General features: G+C 42.3%; 1 protein-coding gene across 1 annotated transcript; it reads left to right on the top strand.

Moving 5' to 3' along the window:
* The first annotated feature begins 8,488 nt into the window (after nucleotides 1-8,488).
* LOC116057265 (serpin A3-6-like) lies at nucleotides 8,489-11,330 on the top strand. Its single transcript, XM_031309656.2, has 6 exons — nucleotides 8,489-8,547; nucleotides 9,141-9,768; nucleotides 9,882-9,952; nucleotides 10,322-10,515; nucleotides 10,876-11,023; nucleotides 11,105-11,330. The coding sequence occupies exons 2-6, from the start codon at nucleotides 9,147-9,149 to the stop codon at nucleotides 11,300-11,302; spliced, it is 1,233 nt and encodes a 410-aa protein (XP_031165516.1). The 5' UTR covers nucleotides 8,489-8,547; nucleotides 9,141-9,146; the 3' UTR covers nucleotides 11,303-11,330.
* The last annotated feature ends 3,784 nt before the right edge of the window (nucleotides 11,331-15,114 follow it).

Raw genomic sequence — 15,114 nt, 5'->3', positions numbered from 1 at the left:
ATCAAGCCAGACGAAACCAGCCAGTTAGCTAAACTTCAAGCATGCATTAAAGATATAAAATCATGGATGGCCTACAATTTCCTGATGTTAAACTCAAACAAAACCGAAGTTATTGTGCTGGGCCCGAAACACCTCCGAACTTCATTATCCGAAAACATAATTACTCTGGATGGCATTGCCCCGGCCTCCAGTACTACTGTCAGAAATCTAGGAGTTATTTTTGATCAGGATTTATCCTTCAATGCCCATCTAAAACAAACCTCTTGAACAGCCTTTTTTCACCTTCGTAACATTGCTAAAATTAGGAACATCCTGTCTCAAAACGATGCTGAAAAACTAGTCCGTGCATTCGTTACTTCCAGGCTGGACTACTGTAATTCCTTATTATCAGGATGCTCAAATAAGTCCCTTAGGACTCTCCAGCTGATCCAGAATGCTGCAGCACGTGTTCTGACAAGAACTAAGAAAAGAGATCATATTTCTCCTGTATTAGCTTCTCTCCATTGGCTTCCTGTAAAATCCAGGATTGAATTTAAAACCCTTCTTCTGACCTATAAAGCTCTAAATGGTCAAGCTCCTTCATATCTTGAGGACCACTTAGTTCCTTATTGTCCCACTAGAGCACTACGCTCCCAGAATGCAGAGTTACTTGTGGTTCCTAGAGTCTCTAAAAGTAGAATGGGAGGCAGAGCCTTCAGCTATCAGGCTCCTCTCCTGTGGAACCAGCTCCCAATCTGGGTTCGGGGGGCAGACACCGTCGCTACATTTAAGACTAAACTGAAAACTCTCCTCTTTGATAAAGCTTATAGTTAGGGAGTGAGGAGTTGCAGTGAACACCTAGACCGGCGGGGCAGGGTGTATTGCTGCAGACACAGCACCCCTGCTTTTCTCTGCTTCTCTTTACAGTCATCAGATTTACCTATCGTATAATCAATAATACAGTGCCTCTCCTAGTTATGCTACTATAATTCTAGACTGCCGAGGAAGTTCCTTCCTTCTTATGACACGCTCTTTTCTTTTGTTTCCTTTCAATTCAATTCAATTCAATTTTATTTATAGTATCAAATCATAACAAGAGTTATCTCGAGACACTTTACAGATAGAGTAGGTCTAGACCAAACTCTGTACTTTACGAAGCCCCAACTATTACAGTGGTTGCCTCAAGAGCAAGCATTAGCAGTAGCTATTGCGACAGTGGCAAGGAAAAACTCCCTTTTTTTTTTGTTAGGAAGAAACCTCGGACAGACCCAGACTCTTGGTAGGCGGTGTCTGACGGCACCAGTTGGGGGAGTGGTGAATGGTGGCAATAATAGTCATAATAAAGATAGTGAAGCAGTGATCACAATGGTAGTCATAGTAGTTCATGTCATAGTAGGGCACAGCAGGGCGTTACGGGGTGTAGTGTGGCACAGCAGCCTGGGTGGACGCGGTTGGACGCGGCAGGACGCAGTCGGACACTGCGGGGAAACGCAGAGCGTAGCAGGGTGTAGTAAGTCCATAGCGTCAGCTGCACCCAGGACCCCGGTGTAGGTGCCACCCAATTCCAAGGCGATGTTCTGGGTGAAGAAGAAGCAAAGGGACTCCGGGGAGAAAACTCCCCAGAGATAGGTTAGTAACAGGCATTTCTGGGACTAAGATGCACACAAAAGGAGACAAGTGAAAAGAGAGAAGAGGGAGCGGCTCATTGTGTCCTTGGAAGGAGCTTCCCACAGCAGTCTAGAGTTATAATAGTATAACTAAGAGAGGCAGGCTAAAGAGAGGGGCCCTGGACCGGGCTCGTACTCTCCCCTGCCGGAACGGGCTTGTACTTCCTGCCTCCCTCTACTCTACTCTACTATGCTGCAACTCCTCACTCCCTAACTATAAGCTTTATCAAAGATGATGGTTTTCAGTTTATTCTTAAATGTGGCGACGGTGTCAGCCCCCCGAACCCAAGTTGGGAGCTGGTTCCACAGGAGAGGAGCCTGGTAGCTGAAGGCTCTGGCTCCCATTCTACTTTTAGAGACTCTAGGAACCACAAGTAGCTCTGAGTTCTGGGAGCGTAGTGCTCTAGTGGGACAATAAGGTACTAAAAGCTCTTCTATGTATGATGGTGCTTGACCATTTAGTGCTTTGTAGGTCAGGAGAAGGATTTTAAATTCAATCCTGGATTTTACAGGAAGCCAATGCAGAGAAGCTAATACAGGAGAAATGTGATCTCTTTTGTTAGTTCTTGTCAGAACACGTGCTGCAGCATTCTGGATCAGCTGGAGGGTCTTGAGGGACTTATTTGAGCAGCCTGATAGTAAAGAATTACAGTAGTCCAGCCGGGAAGTTACGAATGCATGGACTAGTTTTTCAGCATCGTTTTGAGACAGGATGTTCCTGATTTTGGCAATGTTACGAAGATGGAAAAAGGCTGTTCTTGAGGTTTGTTTTAAGTGGGCGTTAAAGGATAGATCCTGGTCAAAAATGACTCCTAGATTTCTGACAGTAGTGCTGGAGGCCAGGGCAATACCATCTAGGGTAGCTATATATTTAGATAATGAAGTTCGGTGGTGCTTGGGTCCCAGCACAATAACTTCCGTTTTGTTTGAGTTCAACATCAGAAAATTGTGGGTCATCCAGGATTTTATATCTTTAATGCACGCTTGAAGTTTAGCTAACTGACCGCTTTCGTCTGGCTTGATTGACAGATATAATTGGGTGTCGTCTGCGTAACAGTGAAAGTTAATTGAGTGTTTCCTAATAATATTGCCTAGAGGAAGCATATATAAAGAGAATAGAATTGGTCCAAGCACTGAGCCTTGAGGAACGCCATGGCTAACTTTAGCGTATTTGGATGGTTTATCGTTAATATTAACAAATTGGGATCGCTCAGAAAAATAGGACTTAAACCAGCTTAGTGCGATTCCTTTAATGCCAACTAAATGTTCCAGTCTCTGTAAGAGGATGGTATGGTCAATAGTGTCGAATGCAGCACTAAGATCTAATAAGACAAGTACGGAGACAAGTCCTTTGTCAGCAGCAGTTAGAAGGTCGTTAGTGATTTTCACCAGTGCCGTCTCTGTGCTATGATGCATTCTAAATCCTGACTGAAAGTCTTCAAATAGACTATTTCTATGCAGAAAGTCACACAATTGATTAGCGACTACCTTCTCAAGGATTTTGGAGAGAAACGGGAGGTTAGATATAGGTCTATAGTTGGCTAAGACCTCAGGGTCGAGGGTGGGTTTTTTCAGAATAGGTTTTATCACAGCTACTTTAAAAGACTGCGGTACGTGACCCGTTAATAAGGACATATTGATCGTATCTAGTAATGTGGTGTTGACCACAGGTAGTGCTTCTTTAAGTAGCTTCGTTGGAATGGGGTCTAAGAGACAGGTAGTTGGCTTAGCTGAAGAGACCCTTAACATTAATTGTTGGAGGTCTAAAGGATAAAAGCCGTCTAAATAAGTATCAGGTCTTATCGTTCTCTCTAGCCCTCCTGCGCCCAATGGTGAGTCGTTGGAAGCTGTGGGCAGAAGGTGATGAATTTTTTCTCTAATTGTTATAATTTTATCATTAAAAAAGGTCATGAAGTCATCACTGCTCAGAGCTATAGGAATAGATGGCTCAATAGAGCTGTGACTATCTGTCAGCCTGGCTACAGTGCTGAAAAGAAACCTTGGGTTGTTCTTATTTTCTTCTATTAGTGTTGAGTAATAGTCTGATCTGGCATTTCTGAGGGCCCTCCTATAATTTTTTAGACTATCTTGCCAATCCACACGAGATTCTTCCAGTTTGGTGGAACGCCATTTACTTTCAAGTTTTCGTGAGATTTGTTTTAATTTGCGAGTTTGGGAGTTATACCAAGGTGCTAGTTTCCTTTCCTTCATCATCTTCTTTTTGAGAGGAGCAACCGAGTCTAAAGTAGTCCGTAGGCAGGCCGTAGCAGCGTCTACAAAGTTATCAAGTTGGGAGGGACTAGAGTTAACGTAACAGTCCTCTGTTATATTAAGGCATGACATTGAGTTAAGTGCTGTTGGAATAGCTTCCTTAAATTTAGCTATAGCACTGTCAGATAAGCATCTAGTGTAGAAACTTTTATTTAATTTCGTATAGTCTGGTAGTAGGAATTCGAAAGTTATTAAAAAATGGTCTGATAATAAAGGATTCTGCGGAAATACTATTAAATCGTCAATTTTGATGCCATATTCTAGCACAAGGTCGAGGGTGTGGTTAAAACAGTGCGTGGCCTTATGCACCCTCTGACTGAAACCAATAGAATCTAGCAGTGAATTGAAAGCAGTACTAAGGCTATTGCTCTCAATGTCCACATGGATATTAAAATCACCTACAATAAGTACTTTGTCTGATTGAAGGACTACGCATGATAAAAACTCTGAGAATTCAGATAAAAACTCAGAATATGGACCTGGTGCTCGGTAAACAACAACGAATATAATTGGCTGTACTGTTTTCCATGTTGGGTGTTGAAGATTAAGAACAAGGCTTTCAAACGAGTTATAATTTAGTTTAGGTTTAGGATTAATTAACAGGCTCGAGTCAAATATGGCTGCAACTCCCCCTCCTCGGCCTGAGCCTCGTGGAATTTGGGTATTATTATGACTGGGAGGAGTGGCTTCGTTTAAACTAACATATTCGTCATGGCCCAGCCAGGTTTCGGTGAGGCAGAATAAATCAATGTGGTTATCTGATATCAATTCGTTTACCAATAATGCTTTCGATGACAGAGATCTAATATTTAATAGCCCACATTTGATTTTCCTATTCTGTTCTGTCGTTGCAGTGGTTGTTTTAATTCCAATTAGGTTGTTTAGTATAGCACCTCTTTTATTAGTGTTTGGTTTAAACGGTCTCAGTCGGGGGACAGACACGGTGGTTATGGGATTATGAATGGGTGATTGCTCTGAAGGGAGCACAGAGGGGCGTATAGCGCTGTATCTCTGATTATTGACTTTGGGAGAGTGTGTCTGGTCAGTGTGCTTGTGGGAGTGTTTACGGGATGTAAACAGTCAATCAGAGGTCTGGGTATGCAGGGCGTGGTGCAAATTTCCACGTAGCATCTGGCTTCCGCGTGTATTGGGATGAATCCCATCCCTGCTGAACAGGGAGCCACGTTCCCAAAACAGATTGAAGTTGTCAATAAAACCTATCCTGTGAATGCTGCATGTGAGCTGGAGCCAGGTGTTAAGGGAGAGTAGTCTGCTAAAGAGGCCTGATCCGCGACCTAGAGATGGAAGTGGGCCCGAAATAAAAACCGACTTCCCAGTGCTTTTTAAAGCCTCAATGAGAGTGGTAAAGTCTCGCCTTGTGCGCTCACACTCCTGAATCCGAGTGGACATGTCGTTATGTCCACAATGGACCACGATGCGTTTGATAGAGGTCGGAAATGAGGGTATCAGGTCCATAACTTTAGCCAGGATGTCTGCAACTTTGGCTCCGGGAAAACAGTGTGTGACAGCATTATGAAACCGTAGGTCTCTAGTGATGGAGTCCCCAATAATTACTGTGGTTAGGGGGAAGAGCGGACGAGGAGTGGGGGGGGTGTGGGTAGCCGGTGACGGGAGCAAAACAGTCAGTGTCGGTTTCAGATGGGCAGGGAAAAGAAGAGGAAGAATGCTTACCGTTCGGTTGTGGAGATTGTTTTTGAGGAACGTTGTCATTTGGCTGATCCAGGCAGTGTAGGCCACCGGACCGTCTGACTACCGCATCCCTCAGAAGCTTTCGCCGCGCGGTAGCAATCGTCTTCCGTGACGACGGCTGGTCAGTCTGCTTTGAAGCGGGGCGAGCCCGGTGAGCCGCACTGGCCACCACCGGCTCCGACTCCGACAAAGCATTGAAGCGGTTGGAGAGGCTGAGGGCAGGAGGCGATGGAGCCCTACCCGAGGCTCTCTTTCGGCCGCAAACCACCTCAGTCCAGGGTGGCTTGATAACCGGTGTCGAGCAGGACGATGGGCGTGGGCAGGCAGCTGGGTCCCATGGCGCGGTATCCTGGAAGGCCGCCGAGAGAGATGAGATCCGGAGCGACTGATTATGAGCCACGTCCAAGCAGGCGGTTAACAAAGCATCTTTGGTTTTTAAGTCCTCGGAAAGCCGACGAACATCTTCCCTGAGGTCAGCAATTTCTTTGTTTGTATTATTGAACAACGAGGAAATCCTGAGGGGGAGTGGGGACTCGCCAGGTGTAGAGGTAGCCATGAAGCTAGCGTTAGTTTAGCCGGTAGGCCTAGTCTTGATAAATTAGCGTGAGGCTAATACTTACTTACACGTAAAAATGTGTCTTTGGTTTTAAAAACACTTTATTAGTATAATAAAAACTAGGCGATAGAGCCGACTGTTAGGTAGGAGGTTGAAGGCAGCTGCCGGCTGCCTCGTCCCCGCCGACTGCTGTCGCTTGTGGATGACGTTCGCTTGTGGATGACGTGCAGCAGCTCGTCGACAGAAATGGCAGTCAATGGGATGCTACAGCAGGTGATGGCTTGATAGCTTTCATGCATATCCTGTCCCAGAAGTGCTTGTTACTAACCTAGCTCTGGGGAGTTTACTCCCCGGAGTCCTTATGTTTCTTCTTCACCCAGAACATCGCCTCAGATTAGGGTGACACCAAGACCTGGGTCTTGGGTGCAGCTGTGGCTATGGACCTGCTACACCCTGCTATGCTCTGCGATTCCCTGCAATGTCCGGCTACGTCCTGCTGCATCCACCGCGTCCACCCATGCTCTGCTGTGCCACGCTACATCCCGTACCGTCATAACCCCAACCGTCAGACACCGCCCACCAAGAGTCTGGGTCTGCCGAGGTTTCTTCCTAAAAGGGAGTTTTTCCTCGCCACTGTCGCAATAGCCACTGCTAATGCTTGCTCTTGGGGGAACTATTGGAATTGTTGGGGCTTTGTAAATTATAGAGTGTGGTCTAGACCTACTCTATCTGTAAAGTGTCTCGAGATAACTCTTGTTATGATTTGATACTATAAATAAAATTGAATTGAATTGAATTGAATTGAAAGTGCAATTTTTGTCATACAGAGTTGTAAATGTAGACAAGAATTCATCTTAGGCTTTATTTGGGTCATGATTTAAATAGACCTCTGTCCAGCTTTGCTGCCTTAACCCCTCCTTAAGGTTCTCTATGGCGTCAGGTGTTTTTTCCAAGTCAACTTAGCAGTTTTTGAGTTTCTCTGTGTATTTTCCTTTGAGAAATGTTGCAGGGTTGCAAACACGGGAATATGGTCACTTATATCATTGATAAGCAATCCACTTAGTACTCTATTTCCAATTTCATTGGTAAAGATGTTATCAATTAAGTTGTATAATCAGTTGTTATTCTAGTTGGCTTTAAGATTGAAGGTACTAGACCTATATTATACATTGTGTTGATAAAATCTCTGCTGGGATTGTGTTCCTTTAACTTTAACAAATTACATTAAAGTCTGTTATCATACATGTCAACCATCTTTTCATTAAATGTAACAAGACAAGATCCAAGTGTTCTATAGATGCAGTTTATTAATATATTCTTAGTTTTCTCCAACTCTATTTCTAACGTGCATATTCCATGATATTTTTCATTTTTGTTGACATTTCCCTTACTTTTTTACACTTAAATTTGTTGTTCACAAATAATGCAACACCACCTCCATTTTTGTTTTCTCTGTCACCTTCCATGTTAAATGGAAAGGAATAATCCTTATCAGGTCTCATCATTGTCCCCATTCAGCAGTGCAGTTAAATAATTTTGCATCATTTCCATGTCATAAATTTGTATTTAGTTTTTCTTCCGTAGAAAGCATGCCTTCCATAAAGTCTGCACACGAAAAAATAAGTGTAGCATTTTGATTGATTGTGTTTGGAAAAGTAAAGCAAGTCACTTCCTGGTAGATTTTTGTCTCTTAGGTAGAGAATTGTGTGTAGTATTTTGAATAAAGTGTTTTATGCAATTGAAATCTGAGTGAAAGGCTGAGAAATAGCTTATGGTTTTGAAGATTTGGTGTGTAGTTTTGCACTTTGAGTAAGAGGTTTCAAAAATTGTGTGACATGAAAATATTTTGTGTGCAAGCAGTTGGAGAAAACTGTAATAAAGTCTGCACACAAAAAAAACAGTCACTTGCATCCGTCAGCTTGTGTTTCTGTCTATGAAACACCAGGGGGCGCTGTCGGAAAACTATACTGGCTGTGTGCTTTTATTTCGCTTCCAGTGGAGTTGATTTTTCTTTTAAAAAGACTTTATTATTCAAGTAAAAATAGACTTTATTAATCCCAAATTTGGAAATGACTGTTACAGCCGCAAGTTACAGGGAGACTCTCACACACACACACACACACACACACACACACACACACACACACACACACACACACACACACACACACACACACACACACACACACACACAATTCACACAATTGTGATTACCCCTCCCTCTCATGTGAGCTGGGTAGGAGGCAGGCAGAGGTGTGGTAGTCTACACCTGGTTCACATTAGCTTGATTGACTCTTTGTCCTTTAAAGAGGGCCGGAGATTCAGCTCTGGTGATCTCTCTCTCAATCCTCACATCCAGAAAAGGTTTGTTTTGGTTTGCTTGAATTTGAGCTGGTTCATGACAAAGTTCTCTTAATATTTAGTGTTTGAGTTAGACTTTTGTTACTTTAAGTGTAATTGGTATTGTATGAGTTGTTTCTCTGGTCGTAGAGGTAAGAAGCCAGGCTGTGTTTCTGAATTGTGACTGGTGTAATTGCTTGGGAGATTCACACTTCAGTACTTTTTAGTGTGTATAGAGCCAGTGTATTTCCTCATGTAAATGGGTGTATTAAGTTTTTATTTCAACCAAACCAGAGTGGTGATTGTTGGAACAGTGGACAACCAATCCTGTAGGTTTACATTGCAGCCTTGTTAACTGCTGCTGGTTACAGCGTTGTTGCTCAATACTGGACCAGTTTCAAAGGTTTTTGTTCACATCAGTCACTTAGACATAAATGAATAGGGAAATATGGTCCAGCTTGAAACATACCACCCTTTAATCAGTTCTTTGAGAGTAACTAAACAGCCCACATAATCATCAGATTCACATACTACACTTCAGAAAATACCTCCCAGTACAATCAGTTTCCTCATTTAAACAAACGATTTCAGCTGAACTTTTGAACTTTTTGTATTAGTTCACCATGATGATGCGTGCAGCCGTGGGTCTCTGGGTCCTATCAGCGGTGATCTGCGTGGGCAATTCGGGTCGTGAAAACCTCAAGGCCGTCCCAGACACTGAAGTGGACATCAGCGTCTCCCTGGTGAACGAAGCAAACAAAGGGTTTTCCTTCCGACTCTACAGGAAGTTAGCAGCTCATGCTGACTCACAGGGAAAGAATATCTTCTTCTCCCCGGCTAGTGTGTCGGCCGCCTTGGCTGCGTTGTCCGTGGGAGCGCAGGGGCAGACGCACCGCCAGCTTTTCAGTGGTCTGGGTTTCAACAGCATCCTTCTGACGCAGACTGATGTGGACCAGGCCTTCCAGATGTTCCTCCAGAGCGCCAACAACCCATCTCAGGAGGACGCCAGCAAAGGGACCGCTGTGTTCGTGGACGATGACTTCAAGCCCAAGCCAGAGTTCCTGCAGACCCTGAAGCAGTCGTACTTCGCAGATGGGTTCAATGTGGACTTCACCAAAGCCACAGAAAGTGCTGATGCCATCAATAAGTACGTGGCGGAGAAGACCAACGGGAAGATTGACAAGCTGGTGAAAGACCTGGATCCAAGCACAGTCATGTATCTAATCAGCTACATTTACTTCAAAGGTAAGAAGGTCCTGTGGGATGAAATCTAGTCAGTCTGTAATGTAATATGTTACATATAGAGGTTTGATTGTATGTATCAAACAAGTGTTTGATTTCTGGTCATTGTTTAACAGGAAAGTGGGCGACTCCGTTTGACCCTAGGCTCACCAAGAAGGATGACTTCAATGTGGACGGGAACACCAAGGTTCAGAGTTTCTTAAGTCAGAAAAAAAAATATCAGGCCCAGTAATTAACAGGGGTGGAGCAAGACATCGTGAACATTCAGGGTTCAGCCCAAACCTAGAGCGGGGGTCCGTTGGGAATTCTTCATTTACCAAAGATCTAGAAAGTGTTTTTCATGCCGTTAACACAATTTGGGAAAACTTGATAGTTGTAAAACCATAAGTTGTAACACCCTAATTTGTTCTGCTTTTTCCAACTGTTTTGCATTGTACTACACACTGTACACAGTTTATACTAGACACACTTTAAAGAAAAAGGGATGAATGGATTTGAGTCCCAGTCTTAAGCATCATCCATTCTGCGTCTTCATGTTTAAAATGTCATTGTCCAGGTTACAGTTGACTTGATGAATCTGAAGGATAGTTTCAACACCTACCGCGACCACGTGCTGAAGACGACAGTCCTTCAGCTCCCCTTCAACAGCTCCTACTCCATGCTGCTGATGTTGCCTGACGTCATGGCAACACTGGAGAACGCCATTGGCTCGAACCTCGTCGCCAAATGGTTGAAGGCTATGAGCCCCAGGTTGGGAGAATCTTAATTTATGGTTCTAATGTGCAAGGTTTGACACTGAAAAAGGTACCCAGCTTTGTCCTGTCTGAGACTGGCTCCGTAAACGTTTAAAGTACTGATTATTTACATGTAGTTTGGTGATGGGGATTTTGCGGCTGTTTCATGTTAAACTAAAAGGATCTTTACTCTTTAACCTGGAGGTCTGTCTCTGTAGGGACCCTTTCCATAATGTTGTCCGACACTTGGAATAATCTGAGTGTCAGTGATTTAAAAACGGCATATCATTGTTTAAGGCCCTCGTAGCCAAATTAAATTCCTACCATTGTCAGAATCACTGAATCTTTGTCTCTTCCCCCCCCCCCAATGTTTTAGGAGATATAATGTATATATTCCAAAGTTCTCCATCAAGACTTCCTACAACCTCAACAATGTGCTGTCAGAAATGGGAATGAAGGACATGTTTGGTGGTCGTGCAAATTTGAAAGGCATTTCAGAGAAGCAAGGACTGGCAGTCTCAAGTGTAAGTAAACGGCGCATATGATTTGTTGTTTCACACACATTCCATAGGTCGTCGTCTCACTTACTCTACGTTGCACTGCAGGTTGTTCACCAAGCTACGCTGGACGTGGATGAGGCCGGAGCCACAGCTGCAGCTGCCACAGGCATCGGCATCGAACTGACTGCCCTCCCGGCCCCTGTCCCTGTGTTGAAGTTCAATCGTCCATTCGTGGTCATCATCACTGAACGCAATACGGAGGAAATCCTCTTCTTGGGCAAGATTATTAACCCAACCCTCTGATCATCACTTTGTTTGCTCAAGCACAGCTGTTGCATCTCATAAAGGAGTCAGAAAAACATTTGTTTTGTCTCTTGCTTTGAGTGTAAACCGTTTTTTACATAATGATAAAATGTAACCAACTTCATAAGCATTTGGTATTCATTTAAAACGGATCAGATTTTAAAAATACAATAGCGCTCAACAGTGATCGCCCACTTTTTGAACTGCTCTGGTTCTGTCAGCGGTGGCAGAAATATTAATCCTTAAGTAAAAGTACTACTTCCACACTGTAAAAGTACAAGTCCTGCATTCAAAATGTTACTTCAGTGAAAGTCAAGTATCATCAGGAAAATGAGGTTAAAATATAAAAGTCAAAGTACGAAAAGCAGGAAAATCTCACATTTTGGCAACTGATTTCATATAATACGGACTTGTCTTCTACAGGAGCAGAAACTGTTTCACAGCTTGGGGTCAGTCTACCTTGATATATTAAATATATTTGCATAAAATTCAAATTATTAGAATAAAGAAATATAGTAGTACAAACATAAAATTTTATTTAAAATGTTATGGTGCTCTGATTGTGGTTCCTGCTGATGTCCACCAGAGGGGGCCATGACATCACACACAGCTCAGATGCTGTTTCTGAGTATTTCCCTGGAAAAAATATAGGTTAAAGACATTGCTACTTCTCTTTAGAGATGGTTTACCATTCAGGAAAACACATTTAGTGTTTCATGTTAAACTAAAATGATCTTATTCTTTAACTAAAAGGTCTATCTGTAGGGATCCTTTCATAATGTCCGACACTAAGAATAATAATCTGAGTCTGACAGCGGCAAAAACAGAACTTTTAGTGGGCCAATACTGGACAAGTTTCAAAGATTTTTGTTCACATCAGTCACTTAGACACAAATCAAGTCATACTGTAGTAGCAGATCAGAAATGTATTTTGGCCCTAAACTATTTAGTGATTTATAAACCAGCAAAAGTATTTTGAAATCAATTCTTTGAGGCACTGGAAGCCAGTGTAGAGACTTCAGTACTGGAGTGATGTGATCCACTTTCTTGGTCTTAGTGAGGACTCGAGCAGCAGCGTTCTGAATCAGCTGCAGCTGTCTGATTGATTTTTTAGGGAGACCTGTAAAGACACCGTTACAGTAGTCAAGTCTATTGAAGATAAAAGCATGGACAAGTTTTTCCAAGTCCTGCTGAGACATAAGTCCTTTAACCCTTGCTATATTTTTAAGGTGGTAATAGGCTGACTTTGTAATTGTCTTAATGTGGCTGTTAAAATTCAGGTCTGAGTCCATGACTACGCTAAGATTTCTGGCTTTGTCTGTTGTTTTTAACATTGTCGTTTGAAGCTGAGTGCTGACTTTTAATCGTTCCTCTTTTGCTCCAAAAACAACCACCTCAGTTTTTTCTTCATTTAATTTAAGAAAGTTCTGGCATATCCAGTCGTTAATTTGTTCAATGCACATACTCAGTTGTTGTATTGGACTATAGTCCCCTGGCGATAAGGTTATATAAATTTGTGTGTCATCCGCATAACTTTGGTAACTTATTTTATTGTTTTCCATAATTTGAGCCAGTGGAAGCATGTAGATGTTAAACAGGAGAGGCCCCAGAACGGAGCCTTGGGGAACACCGCATGTCATATTTGTATGCTCAGATGTATAATTCCCTATAGACACAAAGTAGTCCCTATTCTTTAAATAAGACTCAAACCACTTTAGTACTGAGCCAGAAATGCCAAGCCAGTTTTCCAATCGGTCTAGTAATATGTCATGGTCGACCGTATCAAATGCAGCACTGAGATCAAGTAATACTAAGACTGAAATTTTGCCACTATCTGTGTTTAAATGGATGTCATTAGACTTTAACAAGAGCTGTCTCAGTGCTGTGGTGTGGTCGAAAACCCGACTGGAAGGCATCAAAACTGTTGTTTAGTGACAAGAAAAGGTTGAGTTGTTGAGAAACCATTTTTTCAATGATTTTACTTAAAAATGGAAGGTTTGATATCGGCCTATAGTTGCTCATTAGTGACGTGTCTAGATTGTTCTTTTTTAAGAGTGGCTTAATGACTGCAGTTTTCAGGGCCTGTGGGAAGATACCTGAGAGAAGAGACATGTTTACAATCTGTAGAAGATCTGTAGCCAAACAATTTGCAACATTTTTGAAAAGGCCCGTTGGTAGAATATCTAGGCAGCAGGAGGAGGTTTTAAGATGTTGTATAATGTGTTGGGTCATATTGGAATCTGTTTTGCCTGGACACTGTGACAACACATACCCTGTACTCGATATGGAAGCACTGACTGTCTAATTTTCTGAATTTTGTCATTGAAGAAAGTGGCAAAATCATTGCAGGCCTTGGTAGATAAACATTCAGATGCTACTGGTACTGGAGGGTTTGTTAACCTATCGACAGTAGCAAAGCACGTGAATTATTATTGTTTTTGGCAGTAATGTCCGAGAAAAAGGACCGCCTTGCATTCCTCAGTTCGAAATTATAAGTGCGATGTCTCTCTTTATAGGTGTTGTAGTGGACCTGGACATTAGTTTTTCGCCACCTGCGTTCTGCTTTTCGACACTCTTTTTTTTCTGTTCTTACCAGTATGGCATTTCTCCATGGACATCTTTTCTTATCAGAGACAGTTTTTACCTTAATGGGAGCAATGGCATCAATAACATTTGTAATTTTACAATTGAAATTGTCTACAAGCTCAGTGACTGAGACCCCTGAGAGGGTGGGTGTGGACGAGAAAAGCTGAATGAATGTTTCACTGGTGTTGTCAGTGATATACCGTTTTCTTATTAACTTTGTTTGGACACTTTTGTGCACAGAGATAGTGCCATTAAAGTTTAACATGAAACAGCCCTGAAATCCCCATCACGGAACATCACCAAACCCACCAGACTCCATGTAAATAATCAGTACTTTTATCATTGTTAAACACATTTCATTCTTTTGAAATAAACCCTTAATTCACCCATTTACATGTGGAAATATGGTGGCTCTATACACGCTAAAAGTACTGATTATTGACATGGAGTCTGGTGTAGTTTAGTGATGGTGATTTCGGGGCTATTTCACGTTACACTAAACAGATCTTACTCTTTAACAAAAAGGTCTATCTCTTTAGGAATCCTTTCCATAATGGTGTCAGGCACTTAGAATAATAATCTGAGTCTGTCAGTGATAAAAACAGCATATCATTGTTTAAGGCATTGTTTAATAGTCCATTCACGGTCATCATCACTGAACGTAACATGGAGAAAATCCTCTTTATGGGCAAGACTATCAACCCAACCATCTGATGGATCATCACTTTGTGTTTGTTCGAGCACAGCTGTTGCATCTCATATAAAGGCGTCAGAAAAAACTTTTGTTTCGTTGTCTCTTGCTTTATTGAGAGTTTTTATATAATGATCTTTGAAGGTAAAATAATGTAGGGATAAAATATGATGAACTTCCATAAGCATTTAGTATTCTTTTGTAACAGATCAGATTTTAAAAATGCAATAGAGCTCAACAGTGACCGCCCACTTTTTGAACCGCTCTGGTTCTGGCAGCGGTGGCAGAAGTATTGAAATCCTTTACTTAAAGGATAATTCCGGCGCAAAATGAACCTAGGGGTTATTAACAGATGTGTACCCACTCTGTCGCTCTCTGGGACATGTTTTCATGCTAATTGAATGAGTTTGGAGCTTGAAAGACGCTAGCCCGGACCGCTGATTAGCTTACAACGCTACTATTCGGGGCACAGGGAACGTAAAAACAAATCGCTATTTATACCACTAAAAAGGCTCAAAATATCACCAAACTTCAA

This window comes from Sander lucioperca, chromosome 2, assembly GCF_008315115.2.
Source record: "Sander lucioperca isolate FBNREF2018 chromosome 2, SLUC_FBN_1.2, whole genome shotgun sequence".
Classification (NCBI taxonomy): domain Eukaryota; kingdom Metazoa; phylum Chordata; class Actinopteri; order Perciformes; family Percidae; genus Sander; species Sander lucioperca.
This window is presented reverse-complemented; position numbering and strand designations above follow the sequence as displayed.